The 24,311-nt window shown below is 37.0% G+C and overlaps 1 protein-coding gene across 1 annotated transcript in view; it reads right to left on the reverse strand.

Moving 5' to 3' along the window:
• LOC114296166 (WD-40 repeat family protein / notchless protein) overlaps positions 1-23,737 on the reverse strand; it is a 38,954-nt gene extending 15,217 nt beyond the window's left edge. The window contains exons 1-7 of the mRNA XM_028240445.2: positions 23,329-23,737; positions 21,807-21,888; positions 21,585-21,674; positions 19,533-19,658; positions 13,522-13,649; positions 6,839-7,038; positions 4,721-4,784 (exon numbers count right to left, since the gene is read on the reverse strand). Coding sequence (XP_028096246.2) covers positions 4,721-4,784; positions 6,839-7,038; positions 13,522-13,649; positions 19,533-19,658; positions 21,585-21,674; positions 21,807-21,888; positions 23,329-23,508 — 870 coding nt within the window. The 5' untranslated portion in view covers positions 23,509-23,737. The remainder of the gene's footprint in view (positions 1-4,720; positions 4,785-6,838; positions 7,039-13,521; positions 13,650-19,532; positions 19,659-21,584; positions 21,675-21,806; positions 21,889-23,328) is intronic.
• Positions 23,738-24,311: the final 574 nt, after the last annotated feature.

Raw genomic sequence — 24,311 nt, forward strand, 5'->3', positions numbered from 1 at the left:
CGGTTCGCTGGCCACCGCACCAGTTATTTCTCTTGTGGGCTCGTTCAGTTCTGGAAAGAGCGTGAGCAGGTTCTGGGTAACTGGACGGGAAGAAGAGGCCATGTTTTTGAGTTGCTAGGTGTTTCAGAGAAGGGTTGGTTTCCGGGTGTTTCAAGATTTGCAGAGACAAGCTCTCCGAGCGTTCAGAGGTTTCAGACTCGTATGCACAGCCTTCGCCTCAACCTTGTTTTAAATAGCCAGGGCCAGCCACGCGCATCGCGCGCCTCTTGCCGCCCGACAAACTGGCACGCCTTTTCATGGCACATCTTTTGATAAAGTGGACACGCCTTTTGATGGCACGCCTTTTGATGAATTGGGCACGCCTTTTGATGGCACGCCTTTTGACAAAATTGGGCACACCTTTTGAGGGTGCAACTTTTTAAGAGTCCGACAAGACTCTGTAAACTGTCCCGACATTGATTCCGGTTAGCTCCTTTATGGGTCCGACAAGACTCTGTAAACTGTCCCGACATTGATTCCGGTTAGCTCCTTTATGGGTCCGACAAGACTCTGTAAACTGTCCCGACATTGATTCCGGTTAGTTTCTACAAGGGTCCAGCAAGACTCCGTAAACTGTCACAACATTGTCTTCTACAACGGTCCGACATGACCCCATAAACTGTCTTCTACATCGGTCTGACACCACCATACAGTGTCCTCTACAACGTTATGACACCCCATACAGTGTCTTCACCAACGGTCTGACACGACCATACAGTGTCTCCTATCCTTTTTTATTTTTATGTATTTTCTTGTTTTGTTACTCTCTCCAAACTCAAGTTGGTTAGTTTCTCTCCTCCTTGAGTTTGCGGGGGGCTGTTAGAATTTTCCATCTTTACCTTCACCTACTCCACTACACACTCCACTTCACCTACCTCTACTCCACTACACACTCCACTTCACCTAACCCACTATCACCTCCACTACACCTACTACCACATTACCTTCACCTACTCCACTACACACTCCACTTCACCTACCTCTACTCCACTACACACTCCACTTCACCTAACCCACTATCACCTCCACTACACCTACTACCACATTTTCTTCTATATATAGATTGTATAGGAATTGTAATTAATGCATCTTGTAATCTATCAATCAAGACATCAATCAATAATACATAAATTCTTACAAACACCATATGGACCTCCTTGTTCTTTCCCCTATATTTACCCATTATTCGCTTAAGTAGACAAAATAGTTCCCATTGTAGATCTCCCAAGCATAAAACCAAATTGATTTTGTAAAAGTATCTCATCTCTTAATCTCTGTTCAATTACTCTCCTAAAGTTGCATTATATGACTCATATAAGTTTACTACAAGGGTTAATTTCACTTTCTACTCTAGAACTATTGCCAAATTGTCTACTTGATCCCTCAACTATCGATTGAGTCTACTTGACCCCTAAAACATATAATCAAAGTCTACTTAAACTATTGACTGAATCTATTACGTCTCTAAAGTATTTAATCTCAACCTAGTTAGTCCTTGAAAGAATTACAAAAATAAAATACAAGCCCACAAGTATTATAAAGGGTTAATTTCACTTTTACCCCCTAAAGTATCACAACTTTGTCTACTCCATACCTAAAGTTTTAATTTGATCCGAGTGGTCCTTAAACTTTTGAATTTCAGTCCAAGTTGTCCAATTCTAAACAGCCATTTGGAACAAGTAAAGGCAACCACTCCACATGACTTGCACATGGTGGGCAGCACATAACAACATGTCCAAAAATGGACATTTCACAACAGGATCACGGTTGTTAAATCGTGAATCAAATCCTTAAAAAAAAATGAATCGTGAATCAAATCGAATCGAATCGAATCGTGAAGTAAGATTCACTTTATTTAATATATTATTTATATATAATATTACATATATTTTATAATTTTTTTTTGATAATATTTTATATAAAAAAAATCATAATATATATAATTTTATATATTATATAATATAGTTTTAATCTGCATAAAATATATATATAAATAATATGTATTAAAGTGCAAGTGTGCAAGTGCAACAGGATATACATACATAAATAATATAAGATGTATTAAAGTGCAAGTGTGCAAGTGCAACAGCACAGCAAACGAAGAGACAAAAAAGACTCAGAAGGCTCTCTTTAATGCTCTTCTCAGCAACTGAAGAGACACACGAAGACCAACAGGCTCTCGCATCTAACGAAGAGACCCACACAAAGGGATTCAAATACTTACAAACAGCTGGTAAGAGAGAAGAATAGGAAACCCATGAGAAGCAACAATAGGAAGAAGACAAGATTCATCAAATAAACTGTACATACCTTCAGATTTTGGGTAAAAAAAGCAATATTGTTGCTTAATCTCTTGGGACTAGTTTGCTCCACTACTGGTATGTATTGATTTCCTTTTTTTTTTTCGTTTTAAGACTCCAAACGATCGCTGGGAGGGTAAAAACAGCACACGAACTGAATCGTTCGACTCGTGTGTATCGTTGATTCAAAGAGATTCACACGATTCAAAATATGAATCAAACGATTCCTTCGAATTTACGATTCCAAGTCGCAATTTGAATCGTGGTGTGCAAAAATCGTATCGCGAATCGTACGATTCAAACAACCATGAACAGGACTAGTAGGATAAAACTTTCCTGCCAATGGCCATTACATACAGCTATATATCTATAACATTTACAGGGTAAAACAGAGCCCCAGGGAGAGAGAGAGAGAGAGAGGAAAAAGAAGGTATCACATGGCTTCAACTCACTGTTCAAAGCAAGTTATTCCAGGGCTGCTATGAAAAATCAGTAAGATGGAGGAACACGTTTCAAAATGTAGAGTGAAGGAAAGGATGTTATAGAATTGTTTGTTTGTCTTGGGTCATTATTTTGGTTTTATTGTTGTACTAGAGGGAGAGGAAATGAGGAGCAGGTTGTGTTTTATGTGTGTTATTATGTTGTTTTTGGGTCACTATAGTTAGTTTGTGTGTGGTTATGTTGCTTTTGTAATGGCAGAAAATTGTATGAAGTCTCGAAGGCAAAAAAATGTATGAAGCATTGTGTTGATTTTATACTAAAACCTGTTCTGTTATGAAGTTAAACATTCTGAAATTTGTCCAATATGAAACTTGTTTAGTATTATAAATTGATCAAATGCTAGTAATTATCTAGTGCTATAAAAAGGAATTTGACAGTTATCTTTTAACAAAAAATCAGTAACTGTCTGTTATGTTGCTATCATGAAACCAGGAAAAATATGTATAAAGAAAATATATTCCAAGGCAGCAAACATTCTCAACAAACCCACCCCAAAAAAAAAAAAAAAAAAAAAAAAAAACATTCTCAACAAGACCCTAATGTTGGGATTACACCAAAGGCATAAGATCCTCAATAGAAATAGGGCCTCTAATTGTTCATACTCTCTGTCCCTACAATGGCAATGACCTTAAGCAGTAAACATAACATCTGTTGCCAAAAGCTCTATCATTCTTTATAATCCTGATTAAAATTCACTGATCAGAAAAACAATCAAACATAAGGAAGCAAACATCCAGGGCTCTGTTTTACCCTGTATATTTTATACATATATAGCTGTATGTAATGGCCATTGGCAGGAAAGTTTCATCCCACTAGTCCTGTTGTGAAATGTCCATTTTGGACATGTTGTTATATGCTGCCCACCATGTGCAAGTCACGTGGAGTGGTTGCCATTACTTGTTCCAAACAGTTGTGAAGAATTGTACAACTTGGACTGAAATTCAAAAACCACCATTGATATGATATTGGGGTGATTTTCCTTAAATTGCCTTGTGAATTCTTACATAAAGATGAAAAAAGCACCAACATGCTTTTCAGGTAAACATTTTGCTCCAGGAGTAGTCTTCTCCATCCCAATGGAAGACAACACCTCATAACTACCTTCAATTTCTTCAGAAGTTAACTCATTCATTAAATAGCTTTTCAAAACAACACCACCATTCCTTAATTCCATTTTCTTTAACTAACACTTATGTCATTTTCACCTTTATATCTCTACATTTTTTTACTCTTAGCTTGGCAAGTTTATATATATTTCTTTCTCCATCCTTAGAATTTCACTCAAGATAAAGATTATCATAAGTCTTCAACTTAAGCTCCCTCTCTGCTCTTTTAGCTTCGGTTTTTAGATTCTTTATCAAAAAATTTTGCTATTCTTACAGCTACAAAAAAATATATATAAATAAATAAATTGAGACAGTCTCTTTCTGTTTTGATTGCTTTTTGAACCTCTTCATTCCACCACCAAGTTTCTTTAGATGGTGGCCCACTTCCATTAAATTTACTAAGTTCCCGTTTTGGTAATTTTTTAATAAAACTGGCCATCTCACACCACATAGAATTGGTGTCCTCAATTGAAGTCCATTATCCTTCCTCAATCACTGTATCCCTTGGGAAGCCCCAACTAAAGTATAAAAGTTCAAACAACACAAGTTACACTATTACATCTCCCCCACTACTCCATGATTTCTCAAGCCCACTTAAAAATGATTTCATTTGAATCAGATACCTAGTCCATTACTTGAAATGTGCAGATGGATCCTAATGTTGGACAGATAATCGTAATAATGAAAACAGTACACATATAGCAGCTACCAGCAAGCATGCAAAAAAAGTGAGACCCAATAAAACCACAAGTTCCGAAAGATGTATTTATTTACCTTCAGTTCACGAATTAGCTTCCCCTGTGAAGTTTCCCAGACTTTGATTGTACAATCTTGAGAGCTGCAGTATGAGTGGAAGGACCATAAAAAATCTGAAGCATACTGACAAGCTTCATTATTCACTATAAAACTGCTAAAATTGAAGTCAGATATAATCCATAACAATTCAGAGAAACCAGTTCACAAATATACATGCCATATTGTGCATGTTTATTTGTTTGCTTTTCTACAAGACCCAAAAGAGGCTAAGAAAAAGGGGCAAGAAGGATGAGCTACCCTTTTCAGCAACCAAAAAGAGAAGGCTTATCAACACAACTAAAAGAGAAGGCTTATCAACACTAAGCTAAAGTTAGCCTGAAAAAACGACACGTGCGAAACTAGAGGAACCAAAGTAGAATTGGAAAAAATTATAAGGACCACCGGTGTAATTTATTCATTTTTCTTTCTGGGGCAGGAATTGCCAAATTGCCCATGTGAGTTGCACATGGCTTTATTCCGTCCAAAATGCTGACGGCAACTGAATGAGGGACCACATTGACACGCAATTGAAAGTGTGGCGTTTAAATTGATAAAACCTCACTCAAACTAGAGGGACCAACAGTGTAATTTATCCATAAAGCTATGTCAGACAATTTGCCAAACTTCTCAAATACTCCTAAGCACAACCCAAAGCACCCAACGTTTATTAATTTCCTATGAAACACATATAGCACTAGTATAGATATAGGATAACAGCACAATACAACACAGATATGACAAAATCTTAAAGAACAGTTTATGGATACAGTTAGGATACATAATAAATATAGAGCAAATTGCATCAGTGATCTATGTAGTTTGCACTTTGTGTCAATTTAGTCCATGTAGTTTACTACATCAATTTTGCCTCAACTTCTAATTTGTGTCATTTGGTCTGATCAATAAAGGTTGTTAGTATTTTTAACAGAAAATGGTCATGAGCCGCACACGTGACCACTACAAAGGAGTATTTTAGACATTATGCTCCTTGCTCCTCAATCTAAATAGACATAGATATATTCTGTCTATCTCCATAGAAGTAGTAGTTGTAGGATGTGGTTCGTGGTGGTGTTGGAGTTGGGTTTGGATGGTGATGGTGATGGTGGGGTTGGGGCTGGGTTTCGGAGCTTGGTTTGGATGGCGAGGGTGGGGGTGGGGGTGGGGGTCAAGACCACACAAACTCACCATCACTCACACAAGGTTGAAACCTCTATGAGACATGATCTAGAAAGTATTAAGAGTGTTTAGGAACACTAGAAGTTATTTATCATCAAAAAATACCAAGTGGAGGACCCTTGGTATTTAAAGATTACCAAATAACGACTAGCCTTTTGAAAAACTGTCTTCATGGGCCGACCCATGGTCAGCCCGCAGACTCAAGAAAATCTTAACATGAGATCTGAGTGGGTCAGCCCATTCTCACTATAGTGTTCCACACTCTTGATCTCAACATGGGTTGGCTCATACTATTTGCATGGTCAGCTAACACATAGAATCTTGTCAGACAGCCAAAATATTTGGATCTAGTTGGTCAACCAACCTATTTAGCTTGTTGCCAGTGAACTAACAACCCTGGTCAACAAACCTCCGATGTTGGTCGACCAATATAACCAAATGCGCAGTCTTTTTCATTCTTCAAAGTCTTCCTGGTTCTAACCGTCTCCAAAGAAAATTTGAGGTTGTTGAAGCTCTGCCACACATCTTCCATACTGATGAAATTCTCTCATGGCATCCATGCTTCCGAGGCTTTAAGCCTTGTCCAATGTGCAATCCAAAGTGGTAGTGGCTTGGGCTCTACCAAAGGTGCACATTACATAGTCATAAAATTACTACCTATGCAGCTATGCTAGTCCGCTAGCAAGCTAGCGCTAACAAAAAATTTATTTCCATTATAAATGAACAACGATTTATGGAAAAATTCATTTCCAAAGAGATAGATGGTCTGGTTATTAATCAGAGAATATCTTTGCTGACCTGGATGTTGCATATTGACATTTAAATAGTCTGAGATAGCATATTCAAATAGTAAAGCTTATTAACTTTCTCCCTAGATCAAAGAAATACTTAAATAAAATCAGAACTTAAAGCAATGTATACCCTGTATATATCACTCCATCTCCACCCCATTTCACACAAGTTACAGCTAGTGTGTGGCCACTAAGACAAATAACACATTTCCTTGTTGAAACGTCCCATATTCGTGCATCACCATCTTTACTAGAACTTACAAAGCGGCGACATGGAGCTTTTAGGTGTACTGGTTCCCAAGATATACCAGTAATCCATTTCTTGTGCCCCTGAAACATGATAAATTTCAACCATTAGTCCCAGGTTATTTTTTTGGATAGACTAACTAAAAGAGTATTTCAGTTATTATGAATTTATTACAACTTTCAAGTAGGAGACATGCCAAAAAAAAATAATATTCTAAATGCAACTCACTACAGCAAATAACGCAAAGCTTTAGAAATTATTTAATAAACATTATCAACTCAAACAATTGCATAATAGTGAGCTCCTACTATCTAGGAAGAAAGAATTTTTCGTAGTTATGTTACTAAGAAGTTCTCCAAACACTTACATGGCGAGAAGAAAACCAAGACAAAGCAAGCAAATAGCACAGACATCCCACCAAAATATATAACCAGTGACAGTATGATGTTTATTGAGTAAAAGTTCATGGACAAAAGTGAGTGTGAGATATTTAAGGGACACCAAGAAGCAACCAAGCATACAAGTACAACAAATAAATCTATTTTTTATAAACAAAAATAAGACATACCAAAGGGGTGCAGCCTCTATACAACAAAATATATCATAACTATACATCAAAAACCTATTCAAAGGCATCTACAAAGTCCATAAATTGGTTCAATGATGGGTTAACCACCCTCAAAAACCAAACTATACAAAAAGACAAAACCAAGGGGACCAAACATCAAACCTTCCTCTTCTTTCTACCAACTGTAGCTACGCTCCAAGAAAAAAGCAATTCCCCAATCGTCCTAAGGAACACATATGAAACACCAAACAAGAAAATAGACAAAAACCATGACTCCCTTGTCACCTCAAAATGCATAAGATGGCTCATCGACAGAGTCTTTCTCGCACATGCAGCACTAGTTAACATGCACTTGCCTTCTTTCAATCAAATTATCAACTATAAAGATCTAACCATTGGCTGCACACCACACAAAAAAATCCACTTTAGAGGTTGCCTTTTTATGTCACACCCCTTTCCAAGGAAAAAGACCCCATAAGACCCATAAGAGCCTCATAGAAAGGCTTAACAGTAAAAATGCCAAAAGTGGATTGAGACGTGTCACCTCCATCCCCAGCACACACAGAATATAAGCAACCAAGAAGGACCACCAACTCTCAATCATTCAAGTCTCACTGGAAGGCAATGTCCCACAGAGCTTGATCACCAAAGTGCAGATAATTACCAACTGCTGATACCCTATTCAGCACAATGAAAGCAACATTAGGACAAGTGACCTCCAACTTGTCATCACCACACCATCTATGGCTTCAAAATCTCACCCATTCCCAACCACAAACTGAATATGATAGGCGAAAGAATCTCATTTGTTCCTAATACCCTTCCACAAACTTAAACCTTCAAGAAAACCATGCTGCACTGCCTTCTTAATCATTCTGCTAAAAACCACCATAGTCAAGATAAAAGTAACAGAGATAGAGGGTCTCCTTAATGCAAGTCCCTCGAAGTTTGAAAAAACCAGTTGGTGAGCCATTAACCAAAACCGACATCCTGATAGTAGAGATCCAACAACAAATCCAACCCCTCTATTTCTACCTAAACCCTATCTGTTCCAAACAATAGAATGAAATCCCAATGCACATCGTAGGCATTCTCAATGTGAAGCTTACAAATAACCTCAGGTCAACCATTTCTACCCCCCATTAGCCACCAAAACCATATCCAAAATTTGTCTACCACCTACACAAGAGTTCTAAGACTTGATCACCCCCTAGGCATCACATACTTACGGTAAATGGCAAGAACTATGGCCAAAAGTTTATATGCCACCCTACCAATCAAACTAATAGTCCTAAAGTCTCCAACATCCTCCACCCTTCTTTCTTAGGGAACAAGGCAAGGAAGGTAACATTAAAAAGCTTCTCTCGAATTAGCACAATGGAAGTTTGTGACCATCCACAAGATATCATTCCTCGGCACATTCCAACCCTTTTGAAAAAAGGCAATAGCCATCTCATTTAGCCCTAACATCGTGTCCATCCAAAGATTATAAGGTCGTGACAATCTCCTCTAAGAAATGCTGCTCCAGCCAACCTCCTCATCTCTTGAAATCTAAGAAAGCTCCAAACTTTCAAACTTGGGCATCCGACTAGTATCCACTAAATGGAGATGTTCATAGAACCCCACAATTCCTTGATCTCATCATATGAGCATTAGTCATATCTAATGAAAGAAACGAGCACACCTATCACCTTCCTTAAGCCACAATTGCCCTTGATTTTGTCCCCAATTAATTTCTTCCGTCTTAGCAATCTTCCCAAATTTCACTTTCAATTGGAATCTAAGAAAAGAGGTTTCAACCATCAAACGTACAACCCCTCTTTTTCATCCAACATGTGGATCTCCCCCAACACTCGCCTTTTGAACCCCCAAATCCAAACATCCGCCTATTCTATGTCCTCAAATCCTCCTTAAATTTAAGTTTCTTTGCCACCACGAAACTTGAGATCCCAACTACACAATAGCTACTCCACCGGCACTACCCCAAAAATTGCAGCCATATGCAATGTTTTAAAAACCGGACCGGTGAGCGAACCGGAAAAGGGATCGGGTGGACGGGTCACCGGTTCAACCGTCGGGTTGAACCGGAATCAAACCGTGACGTAATAAATATATTAAAATTATATTTAAATAAAAATATATGTAATAAAATTATAAATTAAAAATATTAAAAATATTAAATTATCTTAAATATTTGTCCTAATATTTTTTTTACTGAAAAATATAATAATATATTTTAAAATATTATTAATTTTAATTTTGGAAGATGAAATCAAATATTTAATATTCCCTCCATATGATTTTAATTCAAATAGTTTGATTGAAAGGAGAGCAAAAATTTTGGAGGGACATCAAAATTTCAATATTCCATCCAATACATTTGATTGAATCCCACATGGATTTTTTGAGTCTTTTTGAAAGAATTTTTTTCTTATAAATAAGTGAAGACTTTCACAATAATTTCATCAAGGTTTTAATGGGATTGCTCACAAGAGGAGACCCTTGAAAAAGAGTTTCAAATTAAAATTTTCTTATATTCTTATATTATATTATATATATATATATATATATATAATAAGAAAGAAAGAAAGAAAGAAAGAAAATAAAAAAAAAAAAGAAAGAAAAACTATAAAAAATAAAAAAACGAGCCAGACAACGGCGAACCGGCTCCGGGTCAACCGGTTCGCCGGTTCAACCGCCGGTTTTTCTGGTTCTCATTAAATACGCCAATTTTGAGTTTTGGCCGGTTCAGAGGGTATGTCCGGACCGGAACCCCGACCGGTCGACAGTTCAACCGATCGAACCGGCCGGTCCGGTCCGGTCCGGTTTTCAAAACCTTGGCCATATGTTTTCAAATCTAAAAAGGCCCCTCCCCCTCCTAATAGCTCAACAATCCAAACAAGATAGGGCAAAGATCTGGCACAAACCTCAGAAGAACGGACTACATTACCTCCAGAAAGGTTCATCCCAATCCGCTGAAACCAAAAAATCTATTAATACGAAACAAAGAGGTCTCCACATTACCACAAGACTAGGGAAAGTGACCTCCCAAAAGGAGCAAATCTATAAGGTCCAACTCATCAATAAAATATGAGAAATCTCTCATCAACCTGAAAAGATTACTACAATTCAACCTTTTAGCCAAGAACCATACAATGTTAAAAAAAAAACCCTCTAATACACTAGGGACCATCACATCTACAAGGAATGTCCACTAGCTGAATCCACATACCCTTCCCTAACCATACCATCCGATGGGCCAACTAACCCCATAAAGGTCCATCTACAATCCTACTCCACACACCTAAAGATGCAAAAAATGGAAAAACTCTATTTCGCTATCAACCCGGCTCCAAGACCCTATTTTCCACACTAACAAGATACCACCAGAACTACCCACAACTCCTAAAAAATCTCAATCCACAAACCGACCACCCCATAAGGTCCTAGCCACCATCATCTCTATATCTTCCATCTTTGTTTCTTGAAAGCAAATTAAATCTAGCTTCCACACCTTAAAAAAAACCTTCAACACCTTTCTATAATCAATGGTGTCAAGCCCCTTCTCATTCCAACTAATGATTTTAACTTCATTAACAATTGCAACAATTCTTTGCCCTTTCCTTTCTCACCCCCATCTCCCTCCTTTGCCTTCCCTTCGTAGTTAACGAACCACTCCAATTTTTATAACTCCCTATCTAGCGTTCTTCTTTGGATTCCTTTTTTCCAAAGACCTTTGTTATGAGTCAAACTATGTCGTCTTGCTTTAATCAATTCAAATAATCACGTTATCTCTTCCTCAACACCCATAATCCACAAAAGCCCTCAATTTTCTTTAAACCCATTCAAAGACTTTGCTATGATCAACTCCAATCCCCCTCATCCGCAGGCAAAACAACTACAGGTGGACAAACCAAAGTCATTCCCAAAACATCCTCTACCCCACCCCCACCACCACACCCTTTGATCATCCAGTTGAACTAAATCACAGTCCACAACCAAGCACTATCATAAGTGGGCAAGCAACACATCCAGACTCTCCTTCAACACAATCACCAACAAATTGGAGCAGCCATCTATCTCCTTGAAAGAGTCAACATCGATGCTAAAGGCCAACCATCCTACCAACGAGTAAACCTAAAAATATTAAACTAAACAAGAAAGAGAAGCTGACAATGCAAACATGCTAAAAAAGAAAAAAGAGAATTAACCCTTGACAGCTCCATGATTTGCTTGATGGGGCTTGTGTTGCTTCCCTCAAGGGAGGTTAGTGCAATTGAAGTAAACTATAGGAGTCTAAAAGGGTGCAATTTTTGTACAAAAAAGCTCTATGAACGTATAGAAGCTCGACACCAAAATTGAGCTCTCATATAAAATATACAAGAGCATAAGAGGATTCACAAAAATTCCCGTAACATCAAAAATGGAAACTATAAATAAACACATCCTTAACTTTTGCTTCACCATCTCAATATCTTTACAATTTCCCTCCACAAGCACCACATGACACAAGCATCACCCTCCAAGATTTCTTCTTCCTCTCCAACTGACACCCATCCAACAACTAGAGAATGGAAGCTGACATCACCCACTAAACATAAAAAGAGTCAAAAATGAAGAACACAATTCCTTAGCAACAAAACCCAAGTTACCTTCTGGTTATAATTCTTCAAAACTCAAACAAGTATCACACAAAGCAAACAAATTCCAACCTAACTATAACTAGAAACAAATGACCCGCCATCAGAACAAAATTAATTTCAACCTTTCTCAACTAGAAATCTTGAAACTTTCATCCACTATTCTAGACCACATGCTTTTACAACCAATCATAAAACCAATATCGACAGAAATATATTGAGTATTCCCATGCCGTTCAACATAAGGTTGAGTTGAAACAAGAAAGGTTAGAAGCTCTGGGTGACAAATACATTCAAAAGATTGGAGCCCTTTGGCCATAAAAGCGAAGCCTTTATTTCCTTGGGTAGGACTGTAAATGCAGTCAGAAAACTGAAACCTGAAACTTCATCTTTGGTGCAAGGGCAACAACAAAACTCTGCTGCAAGAGAAATCTATGCCCATCTAAACAGTGCATGAAAAGGGGGAAAAAAAAAAGGACAAAATTGACCTTCTAACTCTTATAAAGCCTGAGTTATCCACAAATGATTAGCTTTAGCCTATGTTAACAGAAGTACATACAGCTAACAGACTAGAGGATAAATTACAAACAATTTTACAGATTGCTGCTCCCTACTTGAAGTTTTAGAGGCACCTAAAAACTCTAAGCTGATTATTTTATCAATAAATCTTGGACCTCTGAAATTTTCATGCCACTTGATCAACAAGGCTGGCCCCATAAAGAAAATTTGAAGGATAAATAAATATTGATCGTAATATTACGAGAACCACACTAGCAACAGTGCAAAAACAATCTCAAAAAATTCCTCTACGTGTACCAGTAGGCAGTAGATTTGTAGCCAATAATACGTAAGCTGATGCAGCGGCATCAAGATGATAAAAACTTCACAGAAATTAAAAATGCATTGTACTGCACAGTGGCTTTTGTTCCCAGCGCACATGCTTCAGTCAGTGGCTGCCACAAAGACACATGTAATGGCTATGAATTACAGGAGACAAAATTTGATTGCATTCCCTATTCCACATGTTATATTCTCCTAATGATGGACAAAGCAGCAGCAGCATACAGCACAGTGCCAAATCAGGGAAAGCAAAGGTTTTTATAGGAGTTGAGATTTCAATCAAATGTAAGTAGAATCATTTGAGCATGAATGCAGCCAAAAGAGGCCACTCAAGAGAGGCAAAACACACACACATCCAAATCAAGCACAAGGAATTATGATATGAAATGCTCGAGGTCCATATGACAAGGGCACCAAGATCGGATTTCTTAGTTTTCCAAAAGCACATTGTAGTAAGCATTTAAAGCAACAAAGAATGATAATATACAACGGAAGGCATTTGAATGCGAAGACATTACAATAAGTGGATTGCCAGATGGCTTTCCTGTTTGAGGGTCCCAGCATTGAAGCTCTCCAGCCTTACTTCCACTGACAAGATGCTTACCGTCAGGTGACCACGCAATACAAAGAACCCAATTCTTGTGACCTGATAACATGAAAAAATAGTGGTCCTATTAGGACTCTTTCTATATATTAAAACCCAGAATTAAAAAGAGAGGGGGGAGGGAGGGGAAGCAATACGCTACCAAAAACATCATCCTAAAATCTCCTATGCCACACTTAAATCACTACCAATTCAAATCTAAGAAATAAAAAAATTTAAATTGTTCTCTATTCAAGAGGGGAAAAGGCAAACATAAAATTTTTAAGGCAATAACCATATTAAAATGAAAAAACAACAAAGAAAAAGAAAAATATGGTAACCACATTAACTAATATCAAGCATGGATACGTATACAAGATAAGGATACGATATTAATACGACGATACTCCAAAATCTAAAAAAAAAATAGGATAACGGGCATAGCTAGGATACGTTTGTTAAAAAATAGATTTTTTTTTTTAAAAAAATAGATTTTTTTTTAAAAAAAAATTATTAGTAGTGAGTTACATAGAAGCTAAAGAATGTTGAGAAATCACACTATAATTTTATCATGCAAAATACTAACCTTTAAGAATTAGGTATTTATTGTTTATCTTTTAAATTTTTAATAGGTCTTGTAAATATTTCATTTCAATATCGACTCTAATATGTTTATATTTTATTAATAGAACAATCACAACTTGTCCTTTCGCCTTTTCCTTTAGCACTAATAAAAAATGTTGTATTCAAGTTTACTTGTTTATTTATTTATTGATATTTAATTATTTTGCCTTTTCCTTATTGTTTCATGAATGTCCCCTATAATAAATTCAATTACTTTAACTCACTATGTTCTTCTTATCAAAAAACTAAACAAAGTATTAGAAAAAAAATTCGCGTATTTATCCTTGCATTTATATTATATTACAATGCTATGCAAGAAATACTATCATTCTAATTTTGTAAAAAAATAAAAACTTGACTTGGAGTATCCGATACTTCAAAATTAAGTATCCGATACTCCAAAATTAATGAAAAATTACTTAAGAAGTATCCGATATGTATCCGCGAGTATCGAAGGAGTATCGGTATCTAATACGGATATGATATGGATACGTCACCCTCTTTGAAGTATCCGTGCTTCATATCAGATGTCTAACGAATTCTGTTAACATAATTAAAATCTATTGTATAAGTAAAATAAAAATATAAAAAAAGGGTAATAACCAAAACAAAGCATGTCAGACTGCTGAAGAATACTGCAGTTTTGCAACATTTTTAATCATCACACCCTTGAGTTCACAGATATTCTGTAGCAGGTGATGACAATTAATCAATAAAACAAACTCCTTTTATGGATTTAAAAACGAAAAGAGGCCAAAGAAATATAGACAAGCAAGAGATGTATCCTCCTACAACAATTCAGATATCATACAGGTAGCTCTAAGTAGAGACCTAAATCCCTGAAAATTAGTAAACACTAATTAGCATATTTCATCTGCAACCCCTCTCACACGCACATAAATAGAGACTAAATTGGGTTTCAAGTTTCTAATGAGAGGATGAATGTCATTATACTCGAGTCAAGGTCAGAGAGGAATGTTCCCTCTCTGTCTGCTGTTAGCAGCTAGAAACACTAAATCAGGAAGCCTTCCTTCGAACCTAGATGACAGAATTCCCCTACTTTTCAGGGTATCACAAACAGAAGATTGAACGAAATATGCCTTCAGTAAAAGGCAGTATAACATGGTATGCACCAGGCATGTAGTTTTCAAAAATGGGATCTAATGTTCCATGCTACTCATTTTCATAACCACAAAGAGAATCTTTTAGTACTAATTGACATTCTATCTGGTATACCATCAACATAAATGATATAACAAATAAATATTAGGGTGAATTCAGACAGGTGAAGGACTTCAAAAGCTTGAAATTAAAATTTATAAACATTTTTTAATTTAATTTATGATTCGGTCACAACCACTTTTCCAAAATTGCAATTTAGTCAAGATTCACAAATGTACCGGTCACATATTTGGGAATTATATAGTTGCAACAACCTCCCATTGCGGAGTGCAAATTCACTTCAGAACAGCAGTTCCACACCTCAAAGTAAGAATCACATTACAACCTCGCTCTCATCAGAAAGAACCGCACTCCCAACTGGGATGGAACCTCTTAAAAGTATAAATCACAACAAAAAGACAAAACAATAGCTACCAAGCAAGAGAAAGTCTGTAGTGGGCACAAGATCTGTAATGACCCCGGTCTTTAAAATCCATTTATTATAAATTATTAAAGTCACTCTAGTATCTTATTAACATGTGGTTGAATTTTGTTGGTTGTGGGTTGACCATTTCAACTCCTCGCCAATTTATTTTGAGTTCCGAAAATGTATCCAGAGTTACTGTTGTTGAGTTTTGAATATAGGTGTTGATACAATTTTTGGTGAGGGTTAACCTTGGAAACTACTCCAGCAGTGGTGATGCTGCTCGAGCCATCTTTTCATACTCCCGGTATCTCAGGCCTAAAGCAAAGATCTTGGAAGCTTGCATTCACTGATCAAGAAGTGAAATGTTCACTCAAGCAGTCATGTCGAGACAGACTGCTCGTTTCACATGATCTAAGAGCAAACAGCTACTTATGTGCACTACAAACTTTCTCGTGTGTGTGATTAAGTTTGTGGTTGTGATATGAATTTTATCTAAATAGAGTTTGAGAAAATCAGGAAGTTGGTTTATTTCTTCTAAAGGCATAGTGGTCGGGTTTCAAAGATAGTAAGTGAAAATTTTATCTTTGCTATACAAAAATGTTGTTTCAAATTATATACTTGAATTTTTTGCCCATGATCACTCGCACGTCACCATAGAAATGAATAGGATTGTAAGATGTTTCCATGTAGTCAGTTGATCTGTTTCCTACCAAATAGACGGCTTAATTTGACTATTCAACAATTTTCTAATCACCCACATGGCTAAATCGAATAACATGTTCATTTAAACTATTATTCCAAAAACCCTAGGTGTGACAAGATCGTAGGAAAACATTAACTCTAATTTATTCTAGTACTTCATATTTACATAGTATTGATTCATAATTATAAAAATAAAAAATTGCAATTGATGATAATCTCAAGTGAGTGGTACATTTTGTAACACTTGAATAACACATTCCTTTTTTCAAAAGTGAATAGAATTTGTATTAAAAGTGTGCCAAGCAGGCACCAACAAATACATTCAAGGAAATAAAAAGGCAAACAAACAAAGGAAACGAAACGAAAATCCTCTTCAACAACCCACAATAGCTAGATTCTCATTATCTTTCCTGTAGTTATAATTGATCAAGAACTGCAGGCCTTTTAACTCCTCTCCTTCCAAGATGCAAAGGAGCCCCTACCCTTGCACTTCCTGTTAGCTTCTTGCATCCACCTCTTTTATCAATATCCTCCTTTAGTCGAAGACCTTCTTTCTCAAAACCTCCAAATTATATCCCCAACAAATCACAAACTCCATTCATTCATCCAAGTGTTCCATTCCTCCTTAGCCTTCAAAACCTCCTCAATCACGACCTCCTCAACTCTAAAGGTAAAGCAACCAATGAAGGACAAGGCATATATAACCCACTTTCATCAATATTGCCCAACACTCCCACAGCCTTTCTTTGCTTTAGGAGCAGATACGTTTGACAGAAATTATCATCAAACCACAACTCTTCGAACTCCACCTCACTATTTAACTGAAGTACCATATAACCCTCCCGTCTCCAAGACCTTACCCTCTTGCAAAACCTCAATTCCCACATCACCCTTGACTTACACCACCACCACCACCACCACCACCACCCCACTCCAATCCACCCTTGCCTTCTTGCTTGGCTTCAACTAAGGCCCACCACTTTTTTTATCAGTAACAATAGAACTCAAGTTCACCATTTGTTACTACTAAAATTTTGGTTCAAACCCTCGTTAACAAATTGTTGTGAAGAGGTCAGAGATTTCGATGACCCTTAAACCACCCTTCTATCTCAAGAAGTTGCAGGCCACCTTCTCCTCTGACTATGCTTCTCCCTCCTTACCTTCCTTTATCAATGGGCTTTTTAACTTTACCCAACTAAAACCAACCTGCTTAGAAAGAACCCAACTCTAAACCGCCAAGGCCCAAATAGAAATTAGGCCTCCCATCTTTAGAGTCATCAAAGCACCTCTCAAAGACATAAGGCCTAAGAGAAGACGTTGACCAAGACCATGGAAAACCAAACTCGACCCAATTGCATGAATTTCCCAAACCCAATTCCTCATATCTACACCACGTGGCCTCCTCCCATCTACATCCCATGTCAAACACCCATCTATAAACCACTCCTTCACATTTCAAATCTCACCTCCACATTTCCCATAACCCAAATGTCATGAACATGTGCCTTCAACAAATGAGCTACAAACACCATTGCCACTCATTCGACCAATCATGAAACCCTTCCTCATCCTTCATTACAAAGTTGTCGATTCTAAACCACACTACCACCAGTCCCCTCGTGCTCGCCCTTCACTTAAGAGGTAGGACCCTCCATCTTCTCAAGTTTCGTCGATGTCGCCAATCCTGCACCAAACCAAACTACGGCCCCCATAACAACCTTATCCAACCAATCCCAGATTACCCTAGCCTTCTTCACTAACAAAATGAACTCCTTGGAGCGAACCATCAAACACAAGGCAAAGCACTTGATAGCTAAATTGTCAAAGTAACCTCCTCAGCTTCTACTACCCTAATGTCAAGTCTACAACCTCTTTGTGGCTCCTCTTCAAAGCCATGGTCATCTAGAAATTAGGTCTCAACACACACACACACACACACACACCCCCTCCCCCCCCCAAAAAAAAAAAAAAAAAAAAAAAAAAAAAAAAAAAATATCCCCATTTGAAACTCCATAAAAACCTCCCTCCTTGGAGACCGATGTGATGCATCCTTCAATTTCTTACCCAACCAGACCACTCATAGCCCAGCCACTACAGAGTTTTGGGAAAAACCTCTTCCTCGCTCTACCACAACCAAAGTTCTCACCAGCCCCCTCCTCATCCTACAACCATGGGTATCATCACCATTGATTTTAGGATAAATAGTGACTAATGTGTTCCTTACTATTGGATAACTTGATATAGGGGGTGTTTGGGATGGGCTAAAATAGCCAATAAAACAAAACACCCCATCACATCACTCTCTCTACTTTTTTACACATATTTTCGTAAAAAGCCAAATAGCCAACTAAAATAGCCTATTCCCAAACAGGGCCATAAATTGATAGGCCTATTTCCTAAAAACTTAAGCTTTTGAGAGGATTAGTATCTTAACACAATATCAAAACTAGGTTTTAGGAAGTTTTAGGTTCAACTGTTGGCATCTGTCCCCATTTGCATTATGCTTTCTCTCTACGTATGTATGTTTGCGTCTTCAAATACATGAGGGGGTTGCGCATGAAGGAAAGTGTTGGATAGCTTAATAGATATACATTATTGGACTCATTTCCATATAACTTAAGCTTTTAGGACAATTAGGTTCCTTAACACCAACAAGTGGTTGGCACATTTGTGATCGTGACTAAATCGTAGTAAAAAAAAAATTCATAAATTTTCAATTTCAAGCTTTCCCATGTTCTAAACATAAATTCTCCCTCACAATATACCTAGCCACACCCAAATCGATTATATTATGTTCTCAAAAGCCTACTCTCTTTAGTGTAAATGTTCTCTGTGTCATATTAGCTTTTCTGCCTAACTAAAATCCACGTGAAATACATGAACATAAGCTCCTACAATGATGTACTTTTAGCCACTTTGTAATCCGTTAGAAATGTTCTCTAACATTACATTGTTTTCAAGGATGACAATGCTGTTAGGTAACAAGTTAACAAAAACAAGGTAGGACTTTATTACAAATATGAGCCTCTAACCTGTACATGTAAACATCGGTGTTTGGGTGGTCAAGTCCCACAATCGGACAGTGGTGTCACCTGAACCACTTGCCAAATGTCTACCATCAGGACTAAATGCAACTGAAAGTACAGCTTCCGTGTGACCTGCAGTGACAAAACTATTAGTAAAAAGGAGAAAAGACAATGGACAGAACTGTTATATAGTTAGCATAAGAATAGAACTAAACTATCATCACATATTAAATTTGGTAAACCAGAATATTCATAACATTAGAATAAAAAATATTGATATGGAAGATTAAGCATAGTAAAGCGGTTTTATGATAAAATCCTCAAGGGGACACCCCACAGCTATGGATTGGTCACTCCCCAAGTAAAAGCCTCAGGTTTAAGTCCTCTTAACAATGTAAAAGTATATTTCCACGAGGCATATAACAAGACACCTTTTTGAATAAGTTGTATTCAAATCAATATTTACACCCAAAAAAAAAAAAAAAATACTGCAGTAGATCCACATTGCCTGAAAGAACAGAAAATATTTTCTCACTATTGCAGAACTTTCGTAAAGAAACACTCTTTTTTTCCTTTGTGAATGCTAAGTTGTCCAACTGCAAAGCAATAAAGGCTGCAAACAAAATGGAACTCTTCCAACAAAATTTTCTATCCACCTTTTAGCTAGTGCAATGCCAATGATGACTCGTAGTTCTTTTTGTCTGTAAAACTTTCTACATAATAGATAAATAGATAGAATATTCTAGCCCCTCCCTATTTGCACACAAATTCTAGTTACTGTTTTGCCTAACCCTTTTGGAACTGCTCTTGGCTTGAGTAGGTATGATACTCATGTTTGGGCTTCGGTAAGCTTTGTAGTTAGTCATGATATACTTGTGGATTTGTCGAGTCCTACAAATCACGGAAACGGACACGTGACACAACACGGACATGCCGACATGAAAATTTTCAAAAATGTAAGACACGACACATGGCCAACACATGGAAAATATAAAATTGTATATATCCATATTATTTTTTTTGGTGACATAGATTTATAATATCATATATATAAGGATAAATAATAATTATGTCATATATATGAATATTAAAGTCAAAGATAATAATTTTTTGAAGTTTAAAGAAGAAAAATGAGTATATTTTCTTCTTTATCATGGGATTCCAAGTTAGTTTATTCCTTAGTAGCAAGAATCATGGAAGGGACTCACATTTCTAGGGAAGAAGCGCAATTTTGCGCTTCTGAGGAAGAATCGTATAAGAATTGCACTTCTGATGCAAGAGAAACATGATCTCAATATCTCGATCTCTCTGTCTCTCTCGATCTTCTTCTCTCTCACAATCTCTATCTCAATCTCCTCTCTCTCAATCTCTCTGTCTCTCGATCGTGTTGTACGTGTGTAAGAGAAGAGAATAGAGTCTCCATCGTGTTGTGCTGTGTTACAGAGAGGAGAAGAGTGAGAGTTTGACTGACTGGTTTGTACACTAAACCCTAATGGGCTGGACCCAAATAAATAAATAAAAAGTTTGGACCTATATATAAACTTTGTTCAACAATAAAAATTTAGGCCTTTTAGTTGGGATAACTTTTTCTATATATATTAAAAATATTATCAATAAAAATAATACATAAGCACTCCCAACCCAACCTACGACTCTTCTAAGTAGCCACGCTCCCGCTCCCGCTCCCGCTTCATGCAACTAAACTTGTAAACTTGCAATATGTTTCATGTTTGTATAGTCTTGGGAAGTGTTTGACGAGTGTCGTGTCCTGTCGTGTCAATGTCCGACACGACGTGTTACTTTCTTAGATTGTCCGTGCTTCACATGTCCATGGTTTTTCTCATTAGATTTTTCCTCAAATATTGTTGTCTCTCTCTCTCTCTCTGTGTGACTAGTATTTCCTCGTTTATTTTATTGGGAAATCTTCTTTTTTTTTAATTAATCTAAAGATTCATGTTCAGCTTTGAAATTGATGAAGTACAAAGGCTACTAGTCTCTACATACTCTAGTTGAAAACTTGTTTTCTTAAATTTTCCACCTCTCGAACAAAAAAATTACCTGCAATTGTTGCAGTACAACGACTAACTGGACGAATTCGAAAAACAGCTTGAGGTTGATAAACTATTGTCAGTACCTTCTCCACAGAAACTGCATAAATAGTCAGTAAAAAAATTAATAAAACCTCATATTAAGCATGTAGGAGTCCAAAATTAATTAAAATTTATGACCACATCATTGTAGATGCTAGAAAGTCACCATTTTTAATTTATTTCACTAAACCTTGGTTTTCCTGTAAATATGATCCAAGTTGCACAACAAGCTCTTGGTCTGATACATAGAAAGCATAAGGTAACTTTTCCTCCTGAACAAACCAAAAGCTAAAAGTTTATTACTGGTTAGTTCATAGAAAGCATAATCATCTCCACAATCCTCAAATACAAGGCAAAACATTATTCCTAATAAATCCGTTTAAAAATCCCTGAAAACCAAATTGTTCATTTGGTACAAACTTCTAAAGATGAACCTTTTGATGACACTTACAAGAATCAAATCCATCTCCAAAAATGGGCTGTTTAGAGTAAATGGGAGTTGTCACTACTACTTATGGCAGAGGATCATATCTAAAAATTTGCCAATTGATGTAGTATTATCATTTAATTGTCATGTAAGGCAGCCAATTTCGGTAATGAAAGATTTCTCAATAATTAATTTGCATCAGTGACACGAAGAAACAAATAAATAAATAAATAATTGAAACAATCAAGTTCCACACGTCAACCAAACAAGTACTTCATTCAGCATATATTTTCCAACCCACCACTTCAACAAACTATAATATATTTTGGAACCTGCATCTATATGAACAAACTAGAATGATCTCATCATGCTTATTTTTGCTCTGTTTGTGTCCACACTAGGATCATGGTTTGCAGTCAAACTTGGAAATGAATTCACTAATGAAATCAAATCAGAGTATATTCCACCACATATTGACAAAATTCAACCAAAATAAGGGAAAATCTACATTCGTAATTTCAAACGACAATTTCCCCTCTTTTTTTTTTTGGGGGGGGGGGGGGGGGGGTGTAATTGGCGAAACTTTGGTCAAAATAGCTCATGAATCCAATGTAATTTAACCAATTATATTTTCAAAAATAAAAATAATGAGCTAAGTTAACCGATTTCACATTTCCGACCCAATAAAAAAAAATACAGAAATAGCTTTCAAAAGCAATAAAAGCACTTCTCGCATCAATTAAGGGCCCATTTGCAGTCCCAAAAAATGCACACACACACACAAAATGATAATTCAAAAAAAAAATTGCCTGCATCTTTTTAGCCATTGTAATGGTTCAAATTAGCAAATTTTGAATTAGTTAATCCAAACAAAATAATTCAATATGCCCATAAAAAATCAAAAAAAAAAATTAAAAATTAAAAAGTACCCGACTATCATCAGCCCCGTTCGGCATTGCTTGTTTAAGCTAAAAGTAAAAAATTTACTAAAAAAAAACTAAAAAGCCTGTAACATATACCAAAAAGTAAAAATTCTATTTTTTCTCTACTTTTTGCATATATTTTCGGAAAAAATAAAAAACTCATCCCAACCTTACTAATTTTTTTTAGCTCATATTTTAGCCAAAAACTAAAAAATTACTAGAAAAATCTGTTCGCAAAGGAGGCTTAATAAGTAGTTTTTCTAATTTTCTGCTCAGAAGCGAAATTTTAAACCCAAAAAAAAAAAATTTACTTATGTGAAAGCAAAAACACTTGTTGTAGAGTAGAAAAAAAGAGAGCTTACGTTGTTGAGGAGCTTATTGACCATTATTTGAAGCTCTTTACGACCGGCACTCTGAGGAAGGTACATGGCAACGCCCAATGGATTTCCCTCTGGGTCCGTCAATTGGCACATCACGTTGCTGCTGCTGTTGTTGCTGTTCATCTCTCCCTGTTCTTCCTCGACTACCTCCGTTGCTGCCATCTCCCTACACGATCTGGTAACCTAAAACAGCACTTGTCGGGGGGCTTCACGCCCTCAACTTCTGCAAATGTGCAAGCAAATAAACGATTAGGGGTTCTAGGGTTTTAGTAGGGGATTTGGGTTTCGATCTTCTGTGTCGCTAGAACACGCCCATTATTTATTCCAAATTAAATGACTGAATGCTTTTTAAACAAATGTTAGGAATGGGTCAAAACGCTGCAAGTGTTACGGCGCGGTTGGGTAACTTAGGTTTTCAGTTTTTTATTTATATTTATAAAAATTTAAAATTTTAAATAAAAATTTATTTGATAAAATTTTTAATTTATTAATTAATGGTCTCAGTTCATAAATTTGGTTAAAAAATAAAAACACAAAAAATATATTTCCGTTTTAAGTTTTGAGTTTTTTTTTTACCACCCAACGCTAGTCACCACCCGTTACCATTTTTCACCACTGTCTTCCGTCACCACTACCCACCCCACCACCACCACTCACTACCCACCAGCCACCCCCCGCCACCACCACCCACCTGCCACTCACTTGCCACCACCACCCACCTATCAACCACCCGCCACCTGCCGCCGCCGCCACCACCCGCCACTTACTTGCCACCACCACTTACCACCCACCTGCCACCACCATCCACAACCTGCTACCACTAGCCACCCACCACCACCAGCCACCTGCCACCCATCCGCCACCACCACCACCTACCAGCCACCACTACCACCATCACCCACCACCCACCCTCCACCCACCTGCGACCACCACCCACCACTTACCATCACCACCATCATCACCCA

This window comes from Camellia sinensis, chromosome 2, assembly GCF_055761805.1.
Source record: "Camellia sinensis isolate YWXY chromosome 2, ASM5576180v1, whole genome shotgun sequence".
NCBI lineage: Eukaryota > Viridiplantae > Streptophyta > Magnoliopsida > Ericales > Theaceae > Camellia > Camellia sinensis.